This window comes from Ursus arctos, unplaced genomic scaffold (genome assembly GCF_023065955.2).
Source record: "Ursus arctos isolate Adak ecotype North America unplaced genomic scaffold, UrsArc2.0 scaffold_3, whole genome shotgun sequence".
NCBI lineage: Eukaryota > Metazoa > Chordata > Mammalia > Carnivora > Ursidae > Ursus > Ursus arctos.
In genome coordinates, this window is record NW_026622985.1 from 63,496,131 (window position 1) to 63,518,351 (window position 22,221).

At 36.3% G+C, this 22,221-nt stretch overlaps 3 protein-coding genes across 5 annotated transcripts in view; 1 reads left to right on the forward strand and 2 right to left on the reverse strand.

Moving 5' to 3' along the window:
- Positions 1-2,160, reverse strand: part of ELMO1 (engulfment and cell motility 1) — a 690,097-nt gene extending 687,937 nt beyond the window's left edge. Inside the window, exon 1 of the mRNA XM_057304123.1 lies at positions 2,047-2,160. The gene's annotated coding sequence lies outside the window, so the exon portion shown is untranslated. The remainder of the gene's footprint in view (positions 1-2,046) is intronic.
- Positions 2,161-7,219: 5,059 nt separating this feature from the next.
- THAP5 (THAP domain containing 5) lies at positions 7,220-14,200 on the reverse strand. Its single transcript, XM_026509368.4, has 3 exons — positions 13,927-14,200; positions 11,004-11,196; positions 7,220-10,508 (listed from the first exon to the last, which is right to left on the reverse strand). Exons 1-3 carry the CDS (start codon positions 14,004-14,006, stop codon positions 9,603-9,605), a joined length of 1,179 nt encoding a protein of 392 aa, XP_026365153.1. The 5' UTR covers positions 14,007-14,200; the 3' UTR covers positions 7,220-9,602.
- On the forward strand, positions 13,614-18,885 carry DNAJB9 (DnaJ heat shock protein family (Hsp40) member B9). Of its 3 annotated transcripts, none has more exons than XM_026509399.4 (3): positions 13,614-13,891; positions 16,167-16,393; positions 17,375-18,885. In XM_026509399.4, exons 2-3 carry the CDS (start codon positions 16,177-16,179, stop codon positions 17,824-17,826), a joined length of 669 nt encoding a protein of 222 aa, XP_026365184.1. In that variant the 5' UTR covers positions 13,614-13,891; positions 16,167-16,176; the 3' UTR covers positions 17,827-18,885. The 3 variants fall into 3 exon arrangements, with proteins under 3 accessions (XP_026365184.1, XP_026365175.1, XP_057160112.1); XM_026509390.4 differs by lacking the exon at positions 13,614-13,891 and adding an exon at positions 14,214-14,388; XM_057304129.1 differs by lacking the exon at positions 13,614-13,891 and adding an exon at positions 14,359-14,533.
- The last annotated feature ends 3,336 nt before the right edge of the window (positions 18,886-22,221 follow it).

Below are 22,221 nucleotides of genomic sequence, written 5' to 3' on the forward strand. Positions count from 1 at the left end.
TAAATGAAGCATAGCATTGTTGACGTTAAGATGCAGCATTCAGAAAAGCCACATTGTGTTAAAGTGCAGGGAAAGTGACTTCTCAAGTCTGAATGGCTAAGTGTAGTTCCCAGAACAATCATGAACAGTAAATAACGTTTCACTCTAAGGGAGTTAGCAGCAAACATTCCATGGCAATAAAGTCAAATGGCAGGTTCTCTATAAAGCTCCAAGTATACTTAATATGCTCTCAGTTCAATTGTGAGAATCATGACTGACTGAAACAAACACCTAGAAATATGTCTTTGAAGGTCTTTGAACTTATAGAATAAATGTAGGTAGAGTTTAAACTTCTTAAAATAAAATCCAAATCAAGAGATAAATAACTCAAGATGAAGATAATTATCTAGTATAGAATTAAAGGCTTGACTTAAAAAGTTTCAGTTTAGAATTAAGGTAAAGCCAACATAAGGAAGACTTAGTAATGGCCAATAAGTTACCTTTAGTACCACTGTATTTTTAGATTTTTGAGTTTTATTTATTTTTAAATCATTCTACATTTTGCATTTGAGAAGAGAATCCATGGATTAAATATTCTGTGACTTTCTGGGTGGGGCCTCAAATTGAAAAGAGTGACATCCTTATTTAACTATCTTAAGCTTCTTCTATTTGCTGTTAAGAGGTAAATTTGAGATGCCACACATTATGGCAAAAGAACCAGCACAAAATTAGAGTAGGCTTTGAGACCGAACAATTTAAAATTCTTTTTAAGTTAGCATTCTATAGCATTTAAAAGTGACTAGATCTAAGCATAATCCAGTATAATTTATCCACCATCCATCATTCAAATACAGCCACAGGAGTTAGCATATTATTATCATGCTTTTCCAAAACTAACTGAGGACCTACTAGATGCTAAAGGGGTTCAGAGTATGTCATGCTAAAACATACCACTTTGACATAAGGACTGTTTTCAGATGAAGACAACTGAGAAGCAGCAGACACAAAAAAACCTCCCTGCTCTCCCTTACACTAGGAAGAGCAGGATAATTCTTAATCACCAAAGACAGTTCTAGACTCTTAACGTCAGAGTAGCTACATACAAAACCTTACTAAAACAACCCTTATCTTCCATATTTTTACCTTCTCACAGCTTGCCATCCCTAGGGACCTCAAACCCTCTTCCTTTGTCTTATCACTTTTCTTTGTTAAGATGCTATATAAGTGGGGCGCCTGGGTGGCTCAGTTGGTTGAGCATCCGACTCTTCGATTTCGGCTGGGGTCAAGATCTCAGGATTATGAGACTGAGCCTGGTGTCGGGCTCCACACTCAGCACGAAGTCTGCTTAGGATTCTCTCCCTCTCCCTATGCCCACCCGACTCCACTCCTGCCCCTGCCCTGCTCACATGTGCAAACACACTCTTCCTCTCCCTCTCTCTCTCAAAAAAAAAAAAAAAAGATGCTATATAAGCCCCAAATCCTGACCACACCTTTGAGTTACTCATCACTGAGTTATCCCACATATATGTACATGTATGTGCTAATAAACTGTTTGTTTTTCTCTGGTTAATCTAGCTTTTATCAAATTTGTTTTGCAGGCCCAGACAGTGAATCTAAGGCAGCAGAGAAATTTTTTCTTCCTCTATAGTGCCAAAGATGAGTAAGTGTTAATCTCCACCTCTCATTAACTTGCAGTTTAATCAGAGACTGATAAATAAGTGGTAATTACGGCAAAGAATGATCTAGTTATAATGATATAAATAGAATTTGTGAAGACAGAGGAGTGAAAAACTGTTGTGTGTGTGTGACCACATCGAAAAGGTGACATCTGAACTGGTTCTTCAGTGATACACAGAACCCACCCCCCACGAAGTTCTTATTTCAGTTCTGCCCAGATTAACGAAAGAAGACAAGAGAGATTTGTGGGACCACATTATCTAAGTTTGGAAGCAATTTCTCCCATACCAAATATTACTTGTTTAAAACTAGATGCTCCACTCTCTATTCTTAGTAGTACTGTCTCTTCCTCCTCAGTATTTTGCTCTTGCTAAGGAAGGAGCAGCTTACCTCGGGGTGACTTGGACTGGTTTGGCTGGCTTTTTTCTCATTAAAAGGCTTTGATTACAGTACTTTTCTTCAGAAATTCATTTCTGTGATGATACCCAGTAATGTGCTTCTGCCTACTGACAAAGGAGACTAGGTTATATTACTGAAGCAAGACAGATTTTTCAGGCTTCTGAGTCTCAGCTCTGTCCCCCTCCTATATTCTACCACATATTTTCCCTCCATATTTTCTCATTCCCCAAGTTAATAAAACTAAACTTGCAGGTGGACTGCAAGCTGATATGCCAAAAGATGTTTCAGAGCTCCAAAGCACCAAATTTATCAAAGCAAACCAAACGTCTTTAACATATTACTTAATATTCCAAAGAGGAATAGATGAATGCTTTCTTATTTAGTGACGGGATTATTTGGAAAATCTGAATGAGGCCCTTTGCTCCTCCACCTCATTCCCTCAAAAACTCCTTCCCATACTTTAATACTCCTTCATTGAACTGATTGACTTCTTTTTCATCCATGGTTCAGATATGTTCTAGTCTTATGTCAGGAAATTCATTTTCATCTAGACTAAGCAAGTTAGCAAGTTTAATAAAATTAACCTCATTTCACATTTATGATATTCTAGTCTGTTGTACATATTAAAACACCACACATTTTTATTAATGGAAAACCTGAACCATGCACTGAAAGAAATAAAGATTAGGATCCCTCTGAAATTGGCTCCTGAACCATTGCTTCTCATTTTGAATTATATTTCAGTAACCAAGAAACAAGTCAACTGAACTTATAATAGTATTTTCCAATAATCAAAATAGTACTTACATAATCTCTGGATTTATTTTTCTAATAGTCTATACAGTAATTTGAACATTAAAATTTATTTTTCAGAAAATATGTAATAACACTAGTCTGAAATTCTTAAGAATTCTGTGTAGAATTTACCCAGCCCACTTTTGGATATGGGCCAATTTTCCTTTTAATTTCAGTTCTACTCCACGTAGCTAAATTGGTGGGTTTTTTATGTATTCAAATCTAGAATAGAAGCTTTCCCATTTTTTTTTGTTTCAGAGTGCTTAGGCAATAAAGTATGTAAAGAGCTTTTGATTTATGATTTATGGCACGATGTAAAATGTAAGGTATTATTGCACTGTTTAAATTTTTTGGAGTCATTTATCCCTTTCCTAACATAATAGAAATTATGGGTTCTCTTTCCAGAAAAATGTCTATACATATAATATTTTGCATTAAATTTTAGAGCATCTAGTGACCCTCCTGGATAGTTCACACTGCAAGTTACAAAACTCAAGTCTGAAAGGAAGGCTACTTCACCTTTACTAGGCACTATTTATAGCATGCCAACGAAAAATTTAAAGTAGCATTACACATGTCAAAGCTTAGTTCTCAAGCTTTGTAAAAGATCAGAAAATGTCTGTATAGATCGCAAACTGCAGGCACTGGATGCTGTAACATCTCCAAACATAAAAAAATTGAAAAATAAAAGTAGCATTATTTATATTATAATGAATTTAGCAGAGCCTGCCTGAATAATGGGGCCATAATGCACCAAGGAGCTGCAAATTGGTTATCTGGTGACTGTCTCAATGTGGAGACAGAATTAGACCCAACAAAGCAGTTCCTGAAGTATGATTTAGTACATGACAAGTTGTTCACTGGACAAATATTTATGGAGCTCCTAGTTTGTATTAGAAATTGTGCTAGGGGTACCTGGGTGGCTCAGCTGGTTAAGCATCTGACTACAGCTCAGGTCATGATCCCAGGTCCTGGAATCGAGCCCTGCAACAGGCCCCCTACTCAGCAGGGAATCTGCTTCTCCCTCTCCCTCTGCCTCTCCCTGCTCATGCTAATAAATAAAATCTTAAAAGAAATTGTGCTACACAATGAAGCTTAAAAGTTTGTAAAAAGCTTACACTTTGAAGGCATGAAAATTTATATTGGGGGTATAAGAACAAGAAAAGAAGCAATAATAATACTGGAAGATAGGTATTATGATAGCGTTAAGTAGAGGTAACCAATAGATTAAATAAAATGGGCATTTGGAAAGGCAAATAAAGGCTTTCCAGACAAAATAATGAATAGATCAGTCCTAAATGATGAATAGAAATAAACCTATTAGGGTAAATGTCTTCATTGGAAAAGTGTCTGACATAGTGAAGAGAAGGGCCATATGCACCCCAATGTTCATAGCAGCATTGTCCACAATAGCTAAATCGTGGAAGGAGCCGAGATGCCCTTCAACGGATGACTGGATTAAGAAGATGTGGTCCATATATACAATGGAATATTACTCAGCCATCAAAAAGAACGATTTCTCAACATTTGCTGCAACATGGATGGGACTGGATAATGCTAAGCGAAATAAGTCAAGCAGAGAAAGACAATTATCATATGGTTTCACTCATTTATGGAACATAAGAAGTAGGAAGATCGGTAGGAGAAGAAAGGGAAGAAAGCGGGGGGGTAAAGAGAAGGGGGAATGAACCATGAGAGACTATGGACTCTGGGAAACAAACTGAGGGCTTCAGAGGGGAGGGGGGTGGGGGAATGGGATAGGCTGGTGATGGGTATTAAGGAGGGCACGTATTGCATGGTGCACTCGGTGTTATATGCAAGTAATGACCCATGGAACTTTACATAAAAAACTAGGGATGTACTGTATGATGACTAACATAATATAATAAAAAATTATTTTAAAAAAAGAAATAAACCCATTAGTCTTAAACATATGCTTAAAGTCAGCATTCTATAAGCCTTGCTACAAAAAAATTGCAGTCCTCCTTCATTTCTTGCTCCTAAGTCAACCCTTTCCAATGATATATTTGGGTTCTTTATGTATTTACCTATTTATCTCAACATGTTTAATTTGCTATTTTTAAAGTTTTTGCAATTAGGCATTATCTTTTGGTATTCCACTATGGTTGATGAGAACTTTGCTTTCTTTAATTACGTCATCCCACTCCTTGCTCCTGGCCCCAGCATAGACATATGCACGCACACACACATACCCCATCTTCCTAATATATTGGTGTTGTTATTGCATTTACGCTATTTCGACTATGTAAATGCAGCATGTACTAAGATATAATGGCTTGACCTTTCTACATATTTTGTGTTAACATTTGTTCTGATTTGTTTGTACAGTTTTCTTTGTATTTATTATTAATTCAACCATCAATTCTACCCCAGATATGTGAGATTCCTCTGAAGGTGTTAACACGTTAGTTATTCTATCAATCTTCATCTTCTTGAAGAACTCTATCCTCGAGCCTTCTGACCTACTCCAATTTGGACTGGTGGCTTTCTAGGCCTGTGGTCATTTCCTTTTTCCTATTTCTAATCTCTAGATCAACTGAATGATAAATTATCATCTAGGAAATAACTTTAGAAGCCATTCTCTCCATTTTATTTTATGGCCTTATTTCCATAGGATGCATTTCCCAATAGCTGCCTTAAAGGATACAGAGGAGGCAATATTTTGAGACTTTGGATATAGAATTCTATTTTGGAAATCTTTTCTCCTCAGAATTTTCAGATTATTGCTCTCTTGTCTTCTTGCTTCCAGTGTAACCATTCAGAAATTTGAAGCTGTTCTATTCTTAGCTCTTTGTGGTTTTTTTCTTGCTGAAAGTCTGTAAGATCCTCTTTTTGTGTCTAAAGTACTGATTTTTAAAAATAATGTGCCTTGGTGTGTCCCTAATACCACACTTTAAATTACTAGAGCTCTTTTTATTTTCATTAATACTCCTTTATTAAAAAAAACATACTGTTTGTTTTCAAGGATGCAACATATTTCTCAGTAAATGTTAAGTATAGTTGGGTTCTTTTCCCTAACATTTCTTCTACTTACGTAGTGTTTTCTCTAAATTGCTGCTTTCTACTCATTTTGCTATCTTTAATACTAACTTTCAGTTGACTGTTGACTGTCATTTGGCAGGACACTGATGAAAATCTCTGTACTCAGGAATGAGTCATTTCCATAAGCTCTACTACAAAGCAATAATTCTCACCTTTTGCTGTGTATGAGACTCATTGGAGAAAATTTTTAAACCACAGATACTCAGATTTTATACCAGACCAATTGAATCAGTTTGGGTAATGAAAAAATTTACAACTTCTCAAGTGATTCTGATGCAGTGAAGTTTTAAGAATCACTGCTGTACAGTGACTTAGCTGGACTCAGTTGGAACCTCCAATGTAAAATCTTCTTGTTCTTTTTTCATGAGGTGGTCAAATTCCCAAGAGAAAACTAGAGGGTATAAGCTTGGTTGCCATAGTTCTGGAAACCATATATGTGATAGAGGTAGAGTTGGAGCTATTTGGCTTATAAACTTTCACTTAATACCCCTTTTCAGTATAGTATCCCTGCCCATTATCTTTTCTGAAGAACTTGTTTCATCCTCTCTAGAGAATGAACTTCCAATCTTTTGACAGTTTAGAAAAGGGACACTGGCCAAGCTGTGTGGGATGACTGCTGCTTGTTAATAACAATTGTATTTTTTTTTTAACATCTCTTCACACTCTTTCCTCCAATTCCAGGTATCTGTTGACTTCAATTACCGTCTTTCATGATTCTGTGATAGAAACTGAGTCGCTTGTTGGCTTCTTCACTAATATGTCTGATGTCTCATTTTCTAGAGCCTCTCCATGTGGCTTTGGCTTTTCCAGCTTGGTCTCAAAACACACATTTTATAGGGCATTGGGCATTCTAAGAGATACTGTTCCAAAGAGGAAGTGAAGGGTGCCAGGTCAATTAAGGTCTAAGTTTGGTTGGCTGTTATCACTTTCACTGTATTCTATTGGTCAAAGCACTCACATAGCCCAAAAGATACAGAAATAAATTCCACCTCTTTGTAAGGGAGTGACAAGGTCACATTACAGAAGAGAATATAGAATGAGATATATTCTGTAGCCATATTTGAACTTACTTTTTAATTATATAGGATAGAAAACAGCAAATATTTTGGGGTGGGAATAGCCTTCCACAAGAAAATAATTTCAGATAGCATAGCAGGTAACTGGTGAATTGTACTGTACATTGAAGACATGGAATGTTTCAAAGATTGTGAAGATTTACGTCTATCCTTCAACATTCTAAAGGTATCAAGGACCAATTCTGTAAGAAGGTTCTTGACTTTAAGTGACAAGAATCAAGTAGGCAAAATTCAAAATATTCGTCCAAACATTTATTGAGTGAATTACATTGTCAAAGAAACCAGTGATTAATGAAAACCCTGCTTTAAAAAGCTTACAATCTAGTCAAAAGAACAGCCATAGATATCATGATATAGAAAAGCGTAAGGCAAACATTGTTACAATGTTATAAAACAAAGCCCTGTAGGATCAGAGAGAAAACAATTTTGACTGGAAAAAGGGAAACAAAATTCAACCAAAGCTGCAATTTTGACTGGTTGAATTTAGGGAATAAAATAAGCATGAAGAAAGTCACCTATATGGCATGTGTGGAAAATGCTAAGTAGTCCAAGTGTGGCAGGATGAAGAAAATCACAGAGGATCATATATGGTAACAAGCTTGGCTTTATTCTGTAGGTTTTCAAGAGTAATTTCAGATTTCTGAGCTGGGAAAGTTAAGTAGTGAGTGGATGATGCAGTTAGATCTACAGCTGAAGTAAAAAGCTGACAGAAGAATATAGAATGATATGGAAGGGACTGAAAATATTGGCAAGATTAGCTAAGAGACCCTATAATAATCCAAGTAAGAAATAAAGTTGGGCAGAACCCCCAAATATATTTAGAAGTTAACAGGCTGAAAACATCCTGAACTGAATACAGGCAAGCCAAGAAAATATCTTACATATTTATAATTTACTAAGTTTGAAGACATACAACTAGTTTAAATTATTCCTGAGTAAGCTACAGCTTTAAACAAAGAGAAATTACAATGTACACAATTAAAAACAGAGTTGAAACATTATTTTATAATGACTTATCAAAGTTATTTTCATCTACACTATTTGTTTTAAAGAAGTACTGTAAAATGCAACATGGGACTACCTAAAAATAACATATTAATTCTACCAATTATCTGCATATAATTTATGCAAAAATTTAAGTTTTTTTTCCTCCCATGGTCATATAATAAAGATATCTCTATATCAACTTTTTGTATTTAGCGCATATTTATATAATATAAATTAATTTTATTAGCTTGAAAAAAACTAAAAAAAAAAAAAAAAAACAACTAAAAAACTAAAAAAAACTGAAGTGTGGCCAAAAATAATCACCATGAAAATAATTAGTACTATTTGCTGTGCAGTCAACTAATGTTTATTGAGCACCTCCTATTTTCAAGAACCAAAAACACGTTGCCTCACAGAATTCTCAAAACCCTCTGAGATAGGTAATAGTATTTTTTATAAAAAAAGATGAGAAAAGTATGAATTGGACCAATAGGAACTTGCTCAATAATATAACCAGCAACATTAATTATATTAACTGCCAATTTTAGAAGATCATTATTTTTCACATTTCTGTTGTTCCCACTAAATCTTTGCTTTCACATTTTTAAAAATTCATACAGATATAAGCAGTATTTTTATTTATATCACCATTTCCTTTCCTACTTGTCTAAGAACATTACCATATGTCTATAGTTTCTTGCTTATAAATTTTAATAAAATATATGTACGTGGGCATGTATAATATCAAGTACTACTCTATCATTCTGGAATTTAAAGATGACAAAAGCACACATTTTAAAAAGCTATACATTAAACATATGCAAGCTATGATTTCTAAAATATAGTAATAGATACATTTTAAAAATTAACCTCATTAAAATTTTTGGTTTATAAATTATAATACAGAATGTTAAGATTAAGTGACTATGTATTATAATGGTCAGCTACATAGAAGGTACTGAAATACATATTCTTTCAAGTTTAAAGTACCTCTCCTACAAACTGGGCTAATGGAAGGTTATTTTAGTTCAACTGGAATAAAATTATAAAAGGAGTACTTTCCTTTATTATTACAAATAATTGTAATCAACAAGTCAAACACCACAGAATTCAATTTTGAGGATAATCCAATAGTAAATAACATCAAATACTAGCCAACATACAGTATTATATAAGGATATATTACCTTATAAAAAAGTCATTCTATTAAAAAAGTATCTTAATAGAAAGGAGAGAAACTATAAACAAACAGACTAGATTTAATAAGTGCCCTTATTTTACAGATTACAGACTGAGGCCAATGGTAGAACCAGGACTGATACCTGAGCCTGATTTCTCTTCTGGGCTCCTTCCACCATATCCATGTTCTCATTTTATGAATCATCTTATTTATTCACTCTACTTTAATTTGGAAGGTTACCAAGTAGGGAAACTTTTTCTCTACAGCCCAACAACTCTCTAGTTTTTCTTAAAAATGAACATTACAAGAACAGGAGGCAGTTTTTGATGTTAGAACACTTTCTTAGCTAAAGATGAGAACTTTATACAAGAAAAAGTTCACTTTACATATAATTTGGTTTGGCTGCAAAAAGCTTATATAAAAGTCATAGCGTTAAAACCTCTACACTACATCATTGTAACTTCGTATGTTGTGAAATGGTTTTCTATAATCTTGACATTTTCTTCAGATAGCCAGTGTTCCTGTTTTAACTGCCTTATGAGAGCTTCCAAAGACTTCAATCTTCCAAGAGTTTGTTGTTCTTGTAGCTCAAGAAGAGTTATTTTTGAATGTAGTTTAGAAACTTTCTGCCAGAGATGTTCCTTATTTACATCTTGTCTGCAGTAAGAATGTTCAATTTGTAGAACTTCTGTCTCATAGTCTATATCCTTATGTAAGGAGTCTTCAGTGTCTAGATCTTCATTTTCCACGGTTTCTTTTTCAGAAGACACAAAAGAATTAATTGGTTTGGAATTTTCTGTGGGTACAAAAATGGCAATAACAGATTGTTTATTTGCATTTAATTCTTCAACTGTCTGAGTGATTGTGCTGAATAAGAACGGACTTTCCTCTGCTGACTTAATTTCCATGGAATTATTTGTAAAGTTTGGGTTAGCAAGATGATTTGTAGTTATTTCAAACACTTCTTGGGTTTCCAAAGATGGCTGAATATCTTCTGAATTTGAAGTTGTCAAAGTAATAGTTGTAGAATTTACATTCTGAAAAGATGTATGAAAACCACCTATGTCTTGGGTAACTGATGTTTCCAAAGTAGATACTGGTTTTCCAATATCTTGTTTAACCAGATTAAGAGTTAATTTGTTATTTTGTATACTTTCTGGTTTTGGAGGTGGTAGCTTCACCAAGGTAGATGAATTAAGTAATTCTGTGTGTTCAGGGAGGATATCTGTATTAACTGTAATTTTCTTTAGCTCATTTGATGCAAATGATTCTTGTGACTTGGCTTTTAGGCACACTTCTTTCTCATCATCTAACTTTTTCTTCTGAGATTTTTTTTTGGAGGGGTCTTTTTCCTAGAAAATAATATTTTCAAATCTAAAGATGTCCTCACTAACCTTATTCTCTTATTAGTCAGTGCTGAATATTTAACTATGAGCAGTATATTGGCCAAGTAAATTTACACAGTTAAAAAATGTTCTAAGCACGTAACAACTCAAATACACTTTAAAGTGTTTCTTAAAAAATATTAAGCATATTCAATACATGATGGAAATATTTCTGATAACTCAAAGACCGGTAACAAAATCTTAGATCATTAACTTACATTAATAACTTAATGATTTATGTATATGTTACCTTTTGTTCTTCAGTTTAAATTTTTTTAATGGTTTAAATTTGTTTAATTATCAAACTTTTAGTAAAAGCATAAATTAGTCTTCCTTTTTCTTAAACATGTTTTCCCAGCAGTCACCTTTCCCTCTCCCTCCCTTAACCTCATTACCTGCCACCCTGCAACCTACCACCCTGCTCAGTATTATCCCTCCTCCCCTATGCTCTGCCTTCAATACCTGATTGTCTTCAGGCAAAGAAAATATTGTTGGAATTGCAGTTTGTTTCAAATATCGAATACCCCATCTGATGTCAAGAGAGTCAGGAGTAAAATGGTCACTACACAGGAACTGGTATTTACTGGGTACCCATGAATCTCGTTTCATATTCTTTAACCATTTTTCAAGTCTTTCTTTGTCATGCAGAGGAAACCTGAAATTAAAAAAGGAAAACTTTGCTATATTTTTTGCAAATTCCGGGACTGCATATATAGGTAACCTATGCATTGAGTTCTGCAAAAAAGCAAAGCAACCATTCACACCATATAAGAGCACCTTCATGGCATTACTACATCATCTCCACAGTAAAGATGACTAAGCTCTAAGATGTGTAGACAAAGCTTTTCAGAAGAATGGCTGGTAAGGGCACTTGGGTGACTCAGTCGATTGAACATCCAACTCTTGATTTAGGCTCAGGTCATGATCTCAGAATCCTGGATCAAGCCCCACGTTAGGCTCTGCGCTGAGTGCGGAGCCTGCTTGAGATTCTCTCTCCCTCTGCCCCTCCCCCTGCTCCTGCATTCGCATGCACACGCACTTGCTCTCTAAATAAATAAAATCTTTAAAATAAAAAGAAGAAGAAGAAGATGAAGAAGAAGAAGAAGAAGAAAGGCTAGTAAAACATAACTTGAGTCCCTTTAAGTAAAATATGTGTGTTCCAACAAAGGATAAAATCTCATATTTTCTGTGGATTACGTTTTATTTTTATTTTGTTATGTATTTTGCCTAGAACTACATAAACCACAAAGTCCCATTCAAATGTATTCTATACTAATACTACAAGTCAAACGGTGTCTTGTCTGTAATTCAAGGAAGTATTAAGCTTTAGGCTCTTATTTATATTAACGTTTTAAAAATAAGAAGTTAGTTCAAACAAGTGATTTAATGGACAATGAATACTAAATCCTGTAAAACTACTAATATTCCATTCCCTTTACCACAATCAACCTCAATTCTACCCATATGTAATTTAGTCTAATATTTCTAACTGGAAACCTTAAAATTCAAGCTCTGAAACAAAACTGACACAAGAACTAAACATGTTATAAGAACACTCAAATATTTTATAACATGAAATAGATCAAACAAAATACAGAGAAAGGTAAGACAGGTCTTTATAGGTGTTGTTCCTGTGTTGACAATAACCTTTATTTAGAGATGGTGCTAACACACTGAAATGTGTTTTATAGGCAAAATTGAGCTAATGACAGAATTGGAGAGAAAACTTTCTTACCAGTCTAAATAGGTTTCAGTTAAACTGTATTAATAGTATTTCTGTTTCTTTCAATGATTTTATGACAACAGTCTAATACCCTTTTTTCAAAAAATAGTAACATAAGGTTTCTCATCCAAAAAGCAGCAATTGTACATTCCCTCTCAATCCCAACCATTTAGTTCATGCTTTATAATAGCATCCCTCACCCTCCTTCCCAGCAAATATTGATAACATTATAAGATGCTAAGGAAAAGGAGTATGGGTACTTTATCGGAAATAATTTTTAACCCAGATACCCTCACGTGGGAAAATCAGATGATCTATCTCTGGAAGTTCTTACCACAGACAGGATGTTCATACATGGTTTGAAAATTCCTTAACCTTGCACACATCAAGAATTCAGGTTATAATTATATAGACGTAGCCAGAAAAGGCATTTAAAGACAAAGAGAATTTTTTCAGAGGACCTGAATTCTGTTAGCCATAGAAAAGTTCACACCTTTTCTGCTACATCTAAAATGAGAATATGCCTTTTACAGTATTTTCACATGTAATCTCATGTATAAGGATGCTGTTTGCAAATTATTTCTATAGTTCCTATACACTACGTTACCAAATAATTTTAAAAAATCACTCTATGAATATACTTGTTGGTAACTGGACTGCAATGCTTTCTCAGCAGGTCAATCTCTAAGCAATCTCTGGAATAGGTTTCCTAAACAACTTAGTACTTTTACAATGGTTCATTTTGTTTGGTAATTTTGTTTCACTGTCTTATTAATTACCCAAAAAGCATAAAATAATCACAGTACAAACTTAACACTATATGCATACAAAGGGTGAATTCTCAAATTAATATACAGTACAGCTTGCTACAGTGTTAGCATTTAACGAATTCACTTCTTCAAGTCTAGTGCTACTAGGGGAATAAAATTAATACAATTTTTACTCCGAGGATTATATACGGAAACAAAAAACTAATAAAAAATCTACTTTTGGTAAATTCACATTTTGAGGAAAAAAATCTATAACTGACTTTCTCTGACATTATTATTTTTCCCGTGGTTTCAGGGAAATATTTCCTGGCAGTAGTAATTCGGCACAACACTTAGCCCGTTCTCTGTACGAATGAAGAAAGAAGAGTATATACAGAGCCCTGAGCAGGAGATAGGTAGTAATTCTGGCTCTCTCACAAAACTTTCAAGGTAACCTTTCTGAAAGGCCTTAGTTTCCTCGGGAGAAAAATGGAATTAAGGAACATCTATGTAACCTAACTCAGAGAAGGTGTAAGCTAACTGTTGGGTGCACCTTCCCGCTTGGCAGGTTTGATGTGTACCTTAAATGGTGGTTAACGTCAATGACATAAGATCAGCTGCGGTGGGGAAACGCTCCGAAAACCACGGAGCACCGCCCAAACTGTACTTTTTTAAGTGGGTTATTTTACACCCCAAAAGGCCCCTATGCCTCGTCACCAGCCCCGTGACCTTGCTCAGTTAGGACATTTTTAGATAAACTGAATTCGAGCCTTCACGTCCTTCTCCCGCGCAGTGAAGGACCACACCGGGAGAGCCGAGGACGAATTTCCAGATACCTCAAACCCTAGCCCCAGACGCCACAGGACCGTGGCCCAAAGGTAAGGCTGACGCTTCTGCTCCAGGGACGACTTACGGATAAAAACTCAGCTTCCGGTCTTTACTGCTTCGTCCCCGACGGTTCTTACAGCAAATCGCTGCGCAATAGCGAGGCATCGCTCGCGTGCGGCCCCAAAAAGGCCGGCCCGCTACGGGGGCAGCGTAACCTCCTAGCCAAGGTAGAGCGCAAATCCAGGCCTCCCGAGCCACTGCGCCTGCGCTGAAATCGGCCGAGAGGAAAGGCGCCGCAATCGCCGACTCACTTCCGCTTCTGCGGGCTTCAGCACCGCCCTTTCAGGAGGTTGGGGTCGGAAGTGACGCACAGGCTGAGCGGCAACAACAGTTTTCCACGTGCGCGTAGGGCGCCAGGGTCAGGTGGGGAAGCAGGAGCCAATAAGGAAGCGTTTCGTGTAGGTCTTCTGAGGTGGCGGCAGCAGCGGCCGCCGGCCTGTGGGGAGCGGGCTGAGAGGGGACGCGGCGGCGGCTGGAGGAGCGCTAGGTCTGTGTGCAAGCGGGAGTGGGGCGCGCGCCAGCTACGGGAGGCCTCGGAGACCCGGGCGAGGGGCAGGGCCGAGCAGCTGTGTGGAGCCAGTCGTCGGTCTCCCGGCGCTTCTGCTCTGCGGCGGGGCAGCAGCGGTCGGAGGGTGCGGATGAGGGAAGAGGCCGGGGTCGCGGGGAGGGGTGTTTAGAGCGTCCTCTGGGCCTCGGCCGGTCTTTGTGGACTGACCTGGCCTCGGGATCCGCCACGGTCGTCTCAAGGCTCTCAGGCTGTCTGGTGTTGTTGAGGGATTAGGAAAAAGGACATGACCGAACCACAGAATAGGGCGTTTTGTGTTTTGGGTTGGCCGCTGGCTTTTTCGGGCGTCGGACAGCTCCTCCCAGGGCTGGCCTCCGGGCCGAGAACAGCCGTGAGGGCGGCGCCAGGACGGACTGGACGAGTACCGGTCGTCTTGGGGTGAAGGCTGGGAGGTGCAACCCAACCGGCCATCGGCTTTGGGGAGTAAGGCCCAGGCAGCCGTCCCGTGGGTCGCTCTTGGGAAGAAGTCAGTATGATACAAAAGTGGGCCTACAAAAAAAGTGTCAGATAATAAACTTGGGCTGTGGAATAGCCTTTATTAAACCAGTAATGTGCCTCCCTATCAGTTTTAGACTCGCCCTTTGACTAGGGAAGTACCTGCAGTCTTTGTGGCGTCCACAGCACTCGCTTGGTTTGCTTTCTTTAAATGAGGAGGTTGTACTTGATCTTTAGTACCCGTGACTATGAGTAACTCTTTGGAAAGGAGGAATCCATCTGCTAATTACGCTCAGGAGAGGCCACAGGAGAGGAAGGCAGGCAATTTCCACAAACCATAGTGTCTTTCGTCAGCCTCGTTATGTCATCATAGGTTATTAAGAACTAATACAGAGTTCAAACAACAGGATCACATTCGTTTCGCATCCCAAGTCATTAAATCTATACTATCCAGAATTCTAAGTTGAATTCTTAGGTAAAGCTTCTTTAACGTTAGAGAAATATTTTAATGATTACGGAGAAGTTTGAACATAAGTAACTTATCTAAAGTACAGACTATGAAAGTTTATTTTTCTGGTAGCCTTAGGAGAAATCTTAAATTCTATTATGAGTTTTTAACAAAACCCATCTGTACATTTTTTTGTTTAAATATTTGGGATCTTAGAATTAAAAAATCATTACATTCTATTGTATTGTCAATATTAATATGAGACTGAGATTCTCTGTTTGCAATCCTTGCTGAAATAAAAACTGAGGTTGGTGCTTTCTTTGGGAGGGAGGATTACCAATTCAGACAATCTGGGCTGTTTACCTTGGTAATGTACTTTTTTTCTGTGACATTAAATACTTTTATTTTTAATCCTCTTTGAATTCTTGAAAGGAAAATTGACATCCTTTAAAAATTATTTGGATTTTCCACCCTTTTTACAATTTTTACAAATGATGAGTCTTCAGTATTTACTGGTAAAAAATAGTTATTGAATATTTTTGTGTTTATGACCAGAGTATTAGTGAAAAGGTAAATCGAAGAAAGATTTTTATCTCAATTTGGTTGAATTACATTTGCTTTTTGACAAGGTTACAACCAACATAGAGATAATAAAGCCTGTAAAAATGAAATAACATGGGAATAAGTACAAGATCTTATATGCTTAACATTTTGATTCTGCATTAAGTATACCTTGTATCCTAAAAGTTCAGTGGGTTTCTTTTAAAAGAAAAAGTCTTGAAATTAGCTGCATGGATAATTTCTTTTTCTTTTTTAGGATATTAGACATGGCTACTCCCCAATCAGTTTTCGTCTTTGCAATCTGCATTTTAATGATAACGGAATTAATTTTGGCGTCAAAAAGTTACTATGATATATTAGGTGTGCCAAAATCAGCATCAGAGCGCCAAATCAAGAAAGCTTTTCACAAGTTGGCCATGAAGTACCATCCTGACAAAAATAAGAGCCCTGATGCTGAAGCAAAATTCAGAGAGATTGCAGAAGGTAAGTTAAATGGTTATGTCTGAGGTCTCACAGATACTAACTAGTAAAGGAGAATGATAGCTAAGAAGTGTATGTATTTGGAGATACTGTGATGATGGGTGGCAGAATGGAGTCTACATTTAAATAAAGTGAGATTGTTGAGACTGTCTTTTTATTATCACAATTACTTGGATTCTGGGATGGATGAATGAATGGTAGTATAAATTTTTATTGTCAGATCTTAAAATGTTGAAAATGTATCACTTCATTCTTCTATTGTTTATGAAATTGCTTATTGTTTCCATGTTAAAAGGAATTTTAGGTACTCAAAACTTCTACGCTGAGATGGAACAGTTATTTACTAAGTATGGAGATTAAATATAAAAATACTAAGTATAAAACATTTAAATAGACTTTGAAATGTTTTGGGTTTTTTCTTCGTCTGTATTTAAAAGCCACTTTTGTCTTTTGAAGGAAAAATATGAAAGAATTTTTATTTAAGACTAGTTCTAAAACAAATTGCACCTCCTGAGCATTCAGTAATTAATGGTGGGTGGAGGTAATTGAGTAGAGAGTTGGAGTTAAACACTTCAAATAGTAAGGAAGTAAAAAATCTGAATTCTTCTTAATTGGTTATATTGGGCCGTTAAATTATTGAATACAAGTCATGGTTTTATCCAAATAATATGAAAAATAACTCTAATTTTTGCCCACATGCTTATTCGTAAGTAATGGTAACACTCATTTAACAAATATTTATTGGATATTTACTAGGGGCAGACATTATTCTAACAGCTGATAATACTACACAGTAAATAGGACAAAGGCCCTACCTTTTGTAACTTTCATTTTAACTTTTTTCCTATGTTTGTAATGTTTTGGCTTTATTGGTGGTGTGAAATCCTTCCCTAAAATAGAGAGTTGAATTCACTTATTTGAAGAGATTTGGGTATATGTAATTTTCATTATCTTCAGTTACTAAAGTATTTTTATTTCCCTCAGCATATGAAACACTCTCAGATGCTAATAGGCGAAAAGAGTATGATACACTTGGACACAGTGCTTTTACTAACGGTAAAGGACAAAGAGGTAGCGGAAGTCCTTTTGAGCAATCATTTAACTTCAATTTTGATGACTTATTTAAAGACTTTGGGTTTTTTGGTCAAAACCAAAACACTCGGTCCAAGAAGCATTTTGAGAATCACTTCCAGACACGCCAGGATGGTTCCAGTAGACAAAGACATCATTTCCAGGAGTTTTCTTTTGGAGGTGGACTTTTTGATGACATGTTTGAAGATATGGAGAAAATGTTTTCTTTTAGTGGTTTTGACACCACCAATCGGCATACAATACAGACTGAAAATAGATTCCACGGATCTAGCAAGCACTGCAGGACTGTCACTCAACGAAGAGGAAATATGGTTACCACATACACTGACTGTTCAGGACAGTAGTTCACTATTTTTCTGTTCTCACTAAACCCAACTAGTTGACTTTTCTTCAATATCTTTGATGCAAAACAATTTTCTGTGAACTATTTTGACAAGTGCATGACTTCACTTAACTTGATATAGATATTAAATGTATTTAAATGGTTTTTGACAGATTCAGCAACACTCAGTAGAGAAATAGCTAATTATTAATTTCCCCGATTAGGAAAGATTCTTTAAGAAAAAGATATTATAATTCTGCCTGGTCTTTTTTCTCTACCTGCCCTTGGGCTTACTTGCGTGGCCAGTTTTATTACCAAGAAAAGATTGAGTTCGCCTGATACATATTTAAAGGTTAAACTTTGAAACTTATTGTAGATTTAAATTGTGTGAAGTTGAATGGTTTTTGCAGTGAAACCTTTGCTAATTTAAAATTGCATGCTCTGCAGCATCTCTGACTTGGGTTGCTAAATGTATATGAAACTATAATTGAGTCATTCAGCAAAGGATAGCAGTATCTTTCCACTGAAAGCTTCAGAAAGGCATGATTTAATATTTACCACAGAACCATACCTTTCTGCAGTAAAATTGGAGTAAAGGAAATGATTGTAATGCTCTTAGCCATTTAGGCTGAAAGAAAGTTAAAAACTTTTGAAATATTACCAAGAGATTGTTACATGTTTGGTCCCTGGCTAATGATTTTGTAGTGTTGAAATCATAGCTAATTTATACATCTTTTCACATTTCTTTCTTAGTTGTTGGCACTCTAGGTCTTATTTGGATTCATGTATTTTTTTGTGTGTGTGGTTCCTCTTCTTTGCACTCATCTTTATCTAGAGATTGACTAATACCTCATTCTGTTTGTAAAAACAGCCAGTAATTTCTGTGCAACCTTATTATGTGCAATATTTTTAAATCCTAAGAAATGTGTGCTTTTGTTTTCACATAGACTTATTTCTTTAGTTCGGCACTTTTTGCATTATACTCCATATGAGTATTAATCCTATGGATACATATTAAAACTAGTAAATGTCTCATACAACATTGTATGTGAGTGAAAGAAATATAATATTTACAATACGATGTTCTTGGTTCTCATTTTATTGTTAAAAGTTTATTCTGTAATTCTAGAGCTATGGAGGGTATATAAACAAGGCAGCTGCTTATGCTGACCGTAGACCATTTTCCAGAAGTTACTTTCGGCTAACCTGAAAACCCTGATATGGCCTTGTTTGGTTGCCATTTGGTAATTTCTCTTACTTTCTTATCATCCTCCTTCCTTCACAAATTTTGGTAGCTTAAATATTTTGTTAATTATAAATTTGGTGTTTTTGCTTGTTAGGAGCAAGTATTCTTCCCTCTTTAGGCCTCATTGGGAAAAAGGAGAGACACTGCATAAAGCTATATTTGTTAATTACAATCTTTAATTTGAAAACTGTGAAGAAAATGAAATTCTATTAAATTTGTGTATCTTAAGTATTTTCTGAAAGGTATACCTACTGCTTTTGTTTGATAATAAGAAAATAGCCATACCCTGAATTTTGTTCTAAGGATCATCTGTAGCCTATCAAACAGAACAAATGAGGCAAGGAAAAAAAAAGCTATTTTCAAATCAGAATTAACTTTATATTATTAGCATCTGTCCCCTTTTTCTTCAGGGCCTGATTATCCCTTGTTTTTCCCATTCTGAACATTTATTTGAACCCCCTCTTTTTCTTTTTCTTTTTTTTTAAATCTCCCTTTTGACTTTTTGGCATAATTTTTGCAAGGAAAAAATGGACCCTGAATCTTATGAGTATCAAAAAGATACTTAGGTAATCTGCGGGGGTGTGGGGGGTGTGTGTGTGTGTGTGTGTGGTTTGATAGATAAGCAACTGGAAGTTAGACCAGTAATCAATATAGAAGTTTCCTCAATAGCTCTTTCTTTTTAGTCTGTACAGGTAGGTGTACAGATAGAAAATGGAAAACTTCTTAAAAAATCACCAATACAGTAGCTCTATACTCCCTATGCAAATCAACACATGAAATCTGTCAGTCTTTTTTTTCCTTCTAGGCAAAGTAGTAATAAATATAACATGAATTTTAGTCTTTTGGGGACATTACTAGATTAGAGCTTGATGTAGATTTTAGGTTTAAAAAGCAAGGTTTTATTGGTCAAGGGTAAGCGAGAACTGCCTAGAAAACTAATTCTACAATAATGTTGGATAAACCAAATATTACTGTCCTTTATTTGACAAAGGCTCTGTACCTATGAAAATTTCAAAAGATCTTGTCTTGAACAAATTTCTGTAATTCAAGTTTTCTGGTTTGAATATGTCTTGAATTGGATGCCATAGATATAGTAGACATAAGATTTTTTTGGTGCTCCAGAATTGGCATAATTAACTCCTGATCTTATGGTTGATTTTAGGCAATTTTTGTGCTGTGAATTTCAGTTTCAAACGGAGTTCTATGAAAATTGAGGTTGCCCAAAGACAACTAGAAATTTGTACATTCCTACTTAATTTTCTGAAATGGAAGTTTGTTCAGCAATTAAAAGAACACACTGGGGGAAGAAGAGACCACTGTCAAGCAGAATAAAGAAGATATTGGTACAACCAGTAGGTTTCTAAAAGTTTTTATATTCATGTCAATGCTGGTACCTTCCGTTCCAGATGACAGGTTGAATATAATCATCCAGCCATGATTGTTCCCCTCTCTCTTGGTCCCAATGACTAAGTATAAGAATGAACTCATAAAAGTGCTTGGAAAACAAGAGTTTTGAGATGTTACAGGCAGGGAGTTATAAAGCAGAAGTAATTGGATGGAGAGAAAAATAAAAGAACCACGGCCAAGGTATCCTGGAGAAGTTTTAAGGCTCAGATTTGGGTGGTTGGGGATGGGAGGAAACAAAGAGAAGGAATGGACCAATATTCAGTCGTGCTAATTCATTGAAGAATTGTCCTGGGAACCCCCACCCTTTCTTTCTTCCAGCTAAACTGTTACTGAGATAGTTTTTAGGCTTTACCCTAAAGCCTTAAAGAATAACTCTTCAAAGATACAGATGATCCTATTCATAGGGAGGCTCCTCGTGAGGGTATTAAGGTGCCATAGAAAGTAGAGTAGAGGCAAAGTGAATTTTCACTTAGGGATGGGGAGGGTGAGTAATGGCAGCATTCCACTGCCAGAGTAAAGCCTCCTTACTTGGGCAAATGTAGGGAAGGATAATTTCTGCATGCTGCCCACATACTCACTTGTAGGTGCCTGCTGGTTGAAATGTCCTGCCAACTTAACACAGAACCATAGCTTCTGTTCAAAATGGATGTCTGATGCAGGCATAGATAATAATTGCTGAGGAAACTTGCTTTTCACACCTATCTGCGTTTTGATGTAGTCCTTCATAAAAGATGTCCAAGGAATATCAGACATTTAAAGAAAATCAATAGCAGGGAAGACAAACCCCAACATCCAACCCTGATGAAGAAATATAATTCAGGAGATAATTGCAATACTAGGAGATTATTTAAAATTGTAGTATTACAGGGGCGCCTGGGTGGCACAGCGGTTAAGCGTCTGCCTTCGGCTCAGGGCGTGATCCCGGCGTTCTGGGATCGAGTCCCACATCAGGCTCCTCTGCTATGAGCCTGCTTCTTCCTCTCCCACTCCCCCTGCTTGTGTTCCCTCTCTCGCTGGCTGTCTCTATCTCTGTCAAATAAATAAATAAAATCTTAAAAAAAAATAAATAAATAAAATAAAATTGTAGTATTACAGACTTTTGATAAAATATTACGTCAGTGAATCAGGCATAGGTCGTTGTCTTACCTAACCTGCTTCAAGATTTCTATCTGATGATGGTGTCCGAAAGGATAGACGAAGCAATTTACATGTACATCAACTACAACCAGTCACTGGAAGATAACAGTAGATACGTGTTACATATGTTCCCTACCCTTGCAGGCCTTTGACCCTTCTACAAATTCATATTCTTCCTCTTACCTCAACTTTGCTACTCAAATTCCTTCCAAACTTTTCTTCAGATGTTATTCTATGGTGAAACTAGTGAAGAAAACCAGAATTTGCCACCTCAAAATATGCCTTTTAGGCATAAGAATTATTTTAGGCTGATTACTTTAAAAAAAAAATGTAGACACCATAGAAGCTCTGAAAACCAAGAATATGTTGCCCTTTGTAAAATACATTTACATTTGTAAGGAAAATCTCCATTTGTTAGGGTGTCTCCCTCTGCACTAGGAAGAGGAGGATGACTAATCTCTAGAAACTGATCAATGGAGAAGGCATGGATTTAAACCCTGTTTAACAACCTCACTCTGGTTTTCTGTGCTTTACCTGAAAACCTTCCATAACTGGCTCCCTCAACCCCAACATCTTTTGTCTTTCTCTGGAGACGGTATTTAAGGTGATAGCTTGGGCCATTGTGGA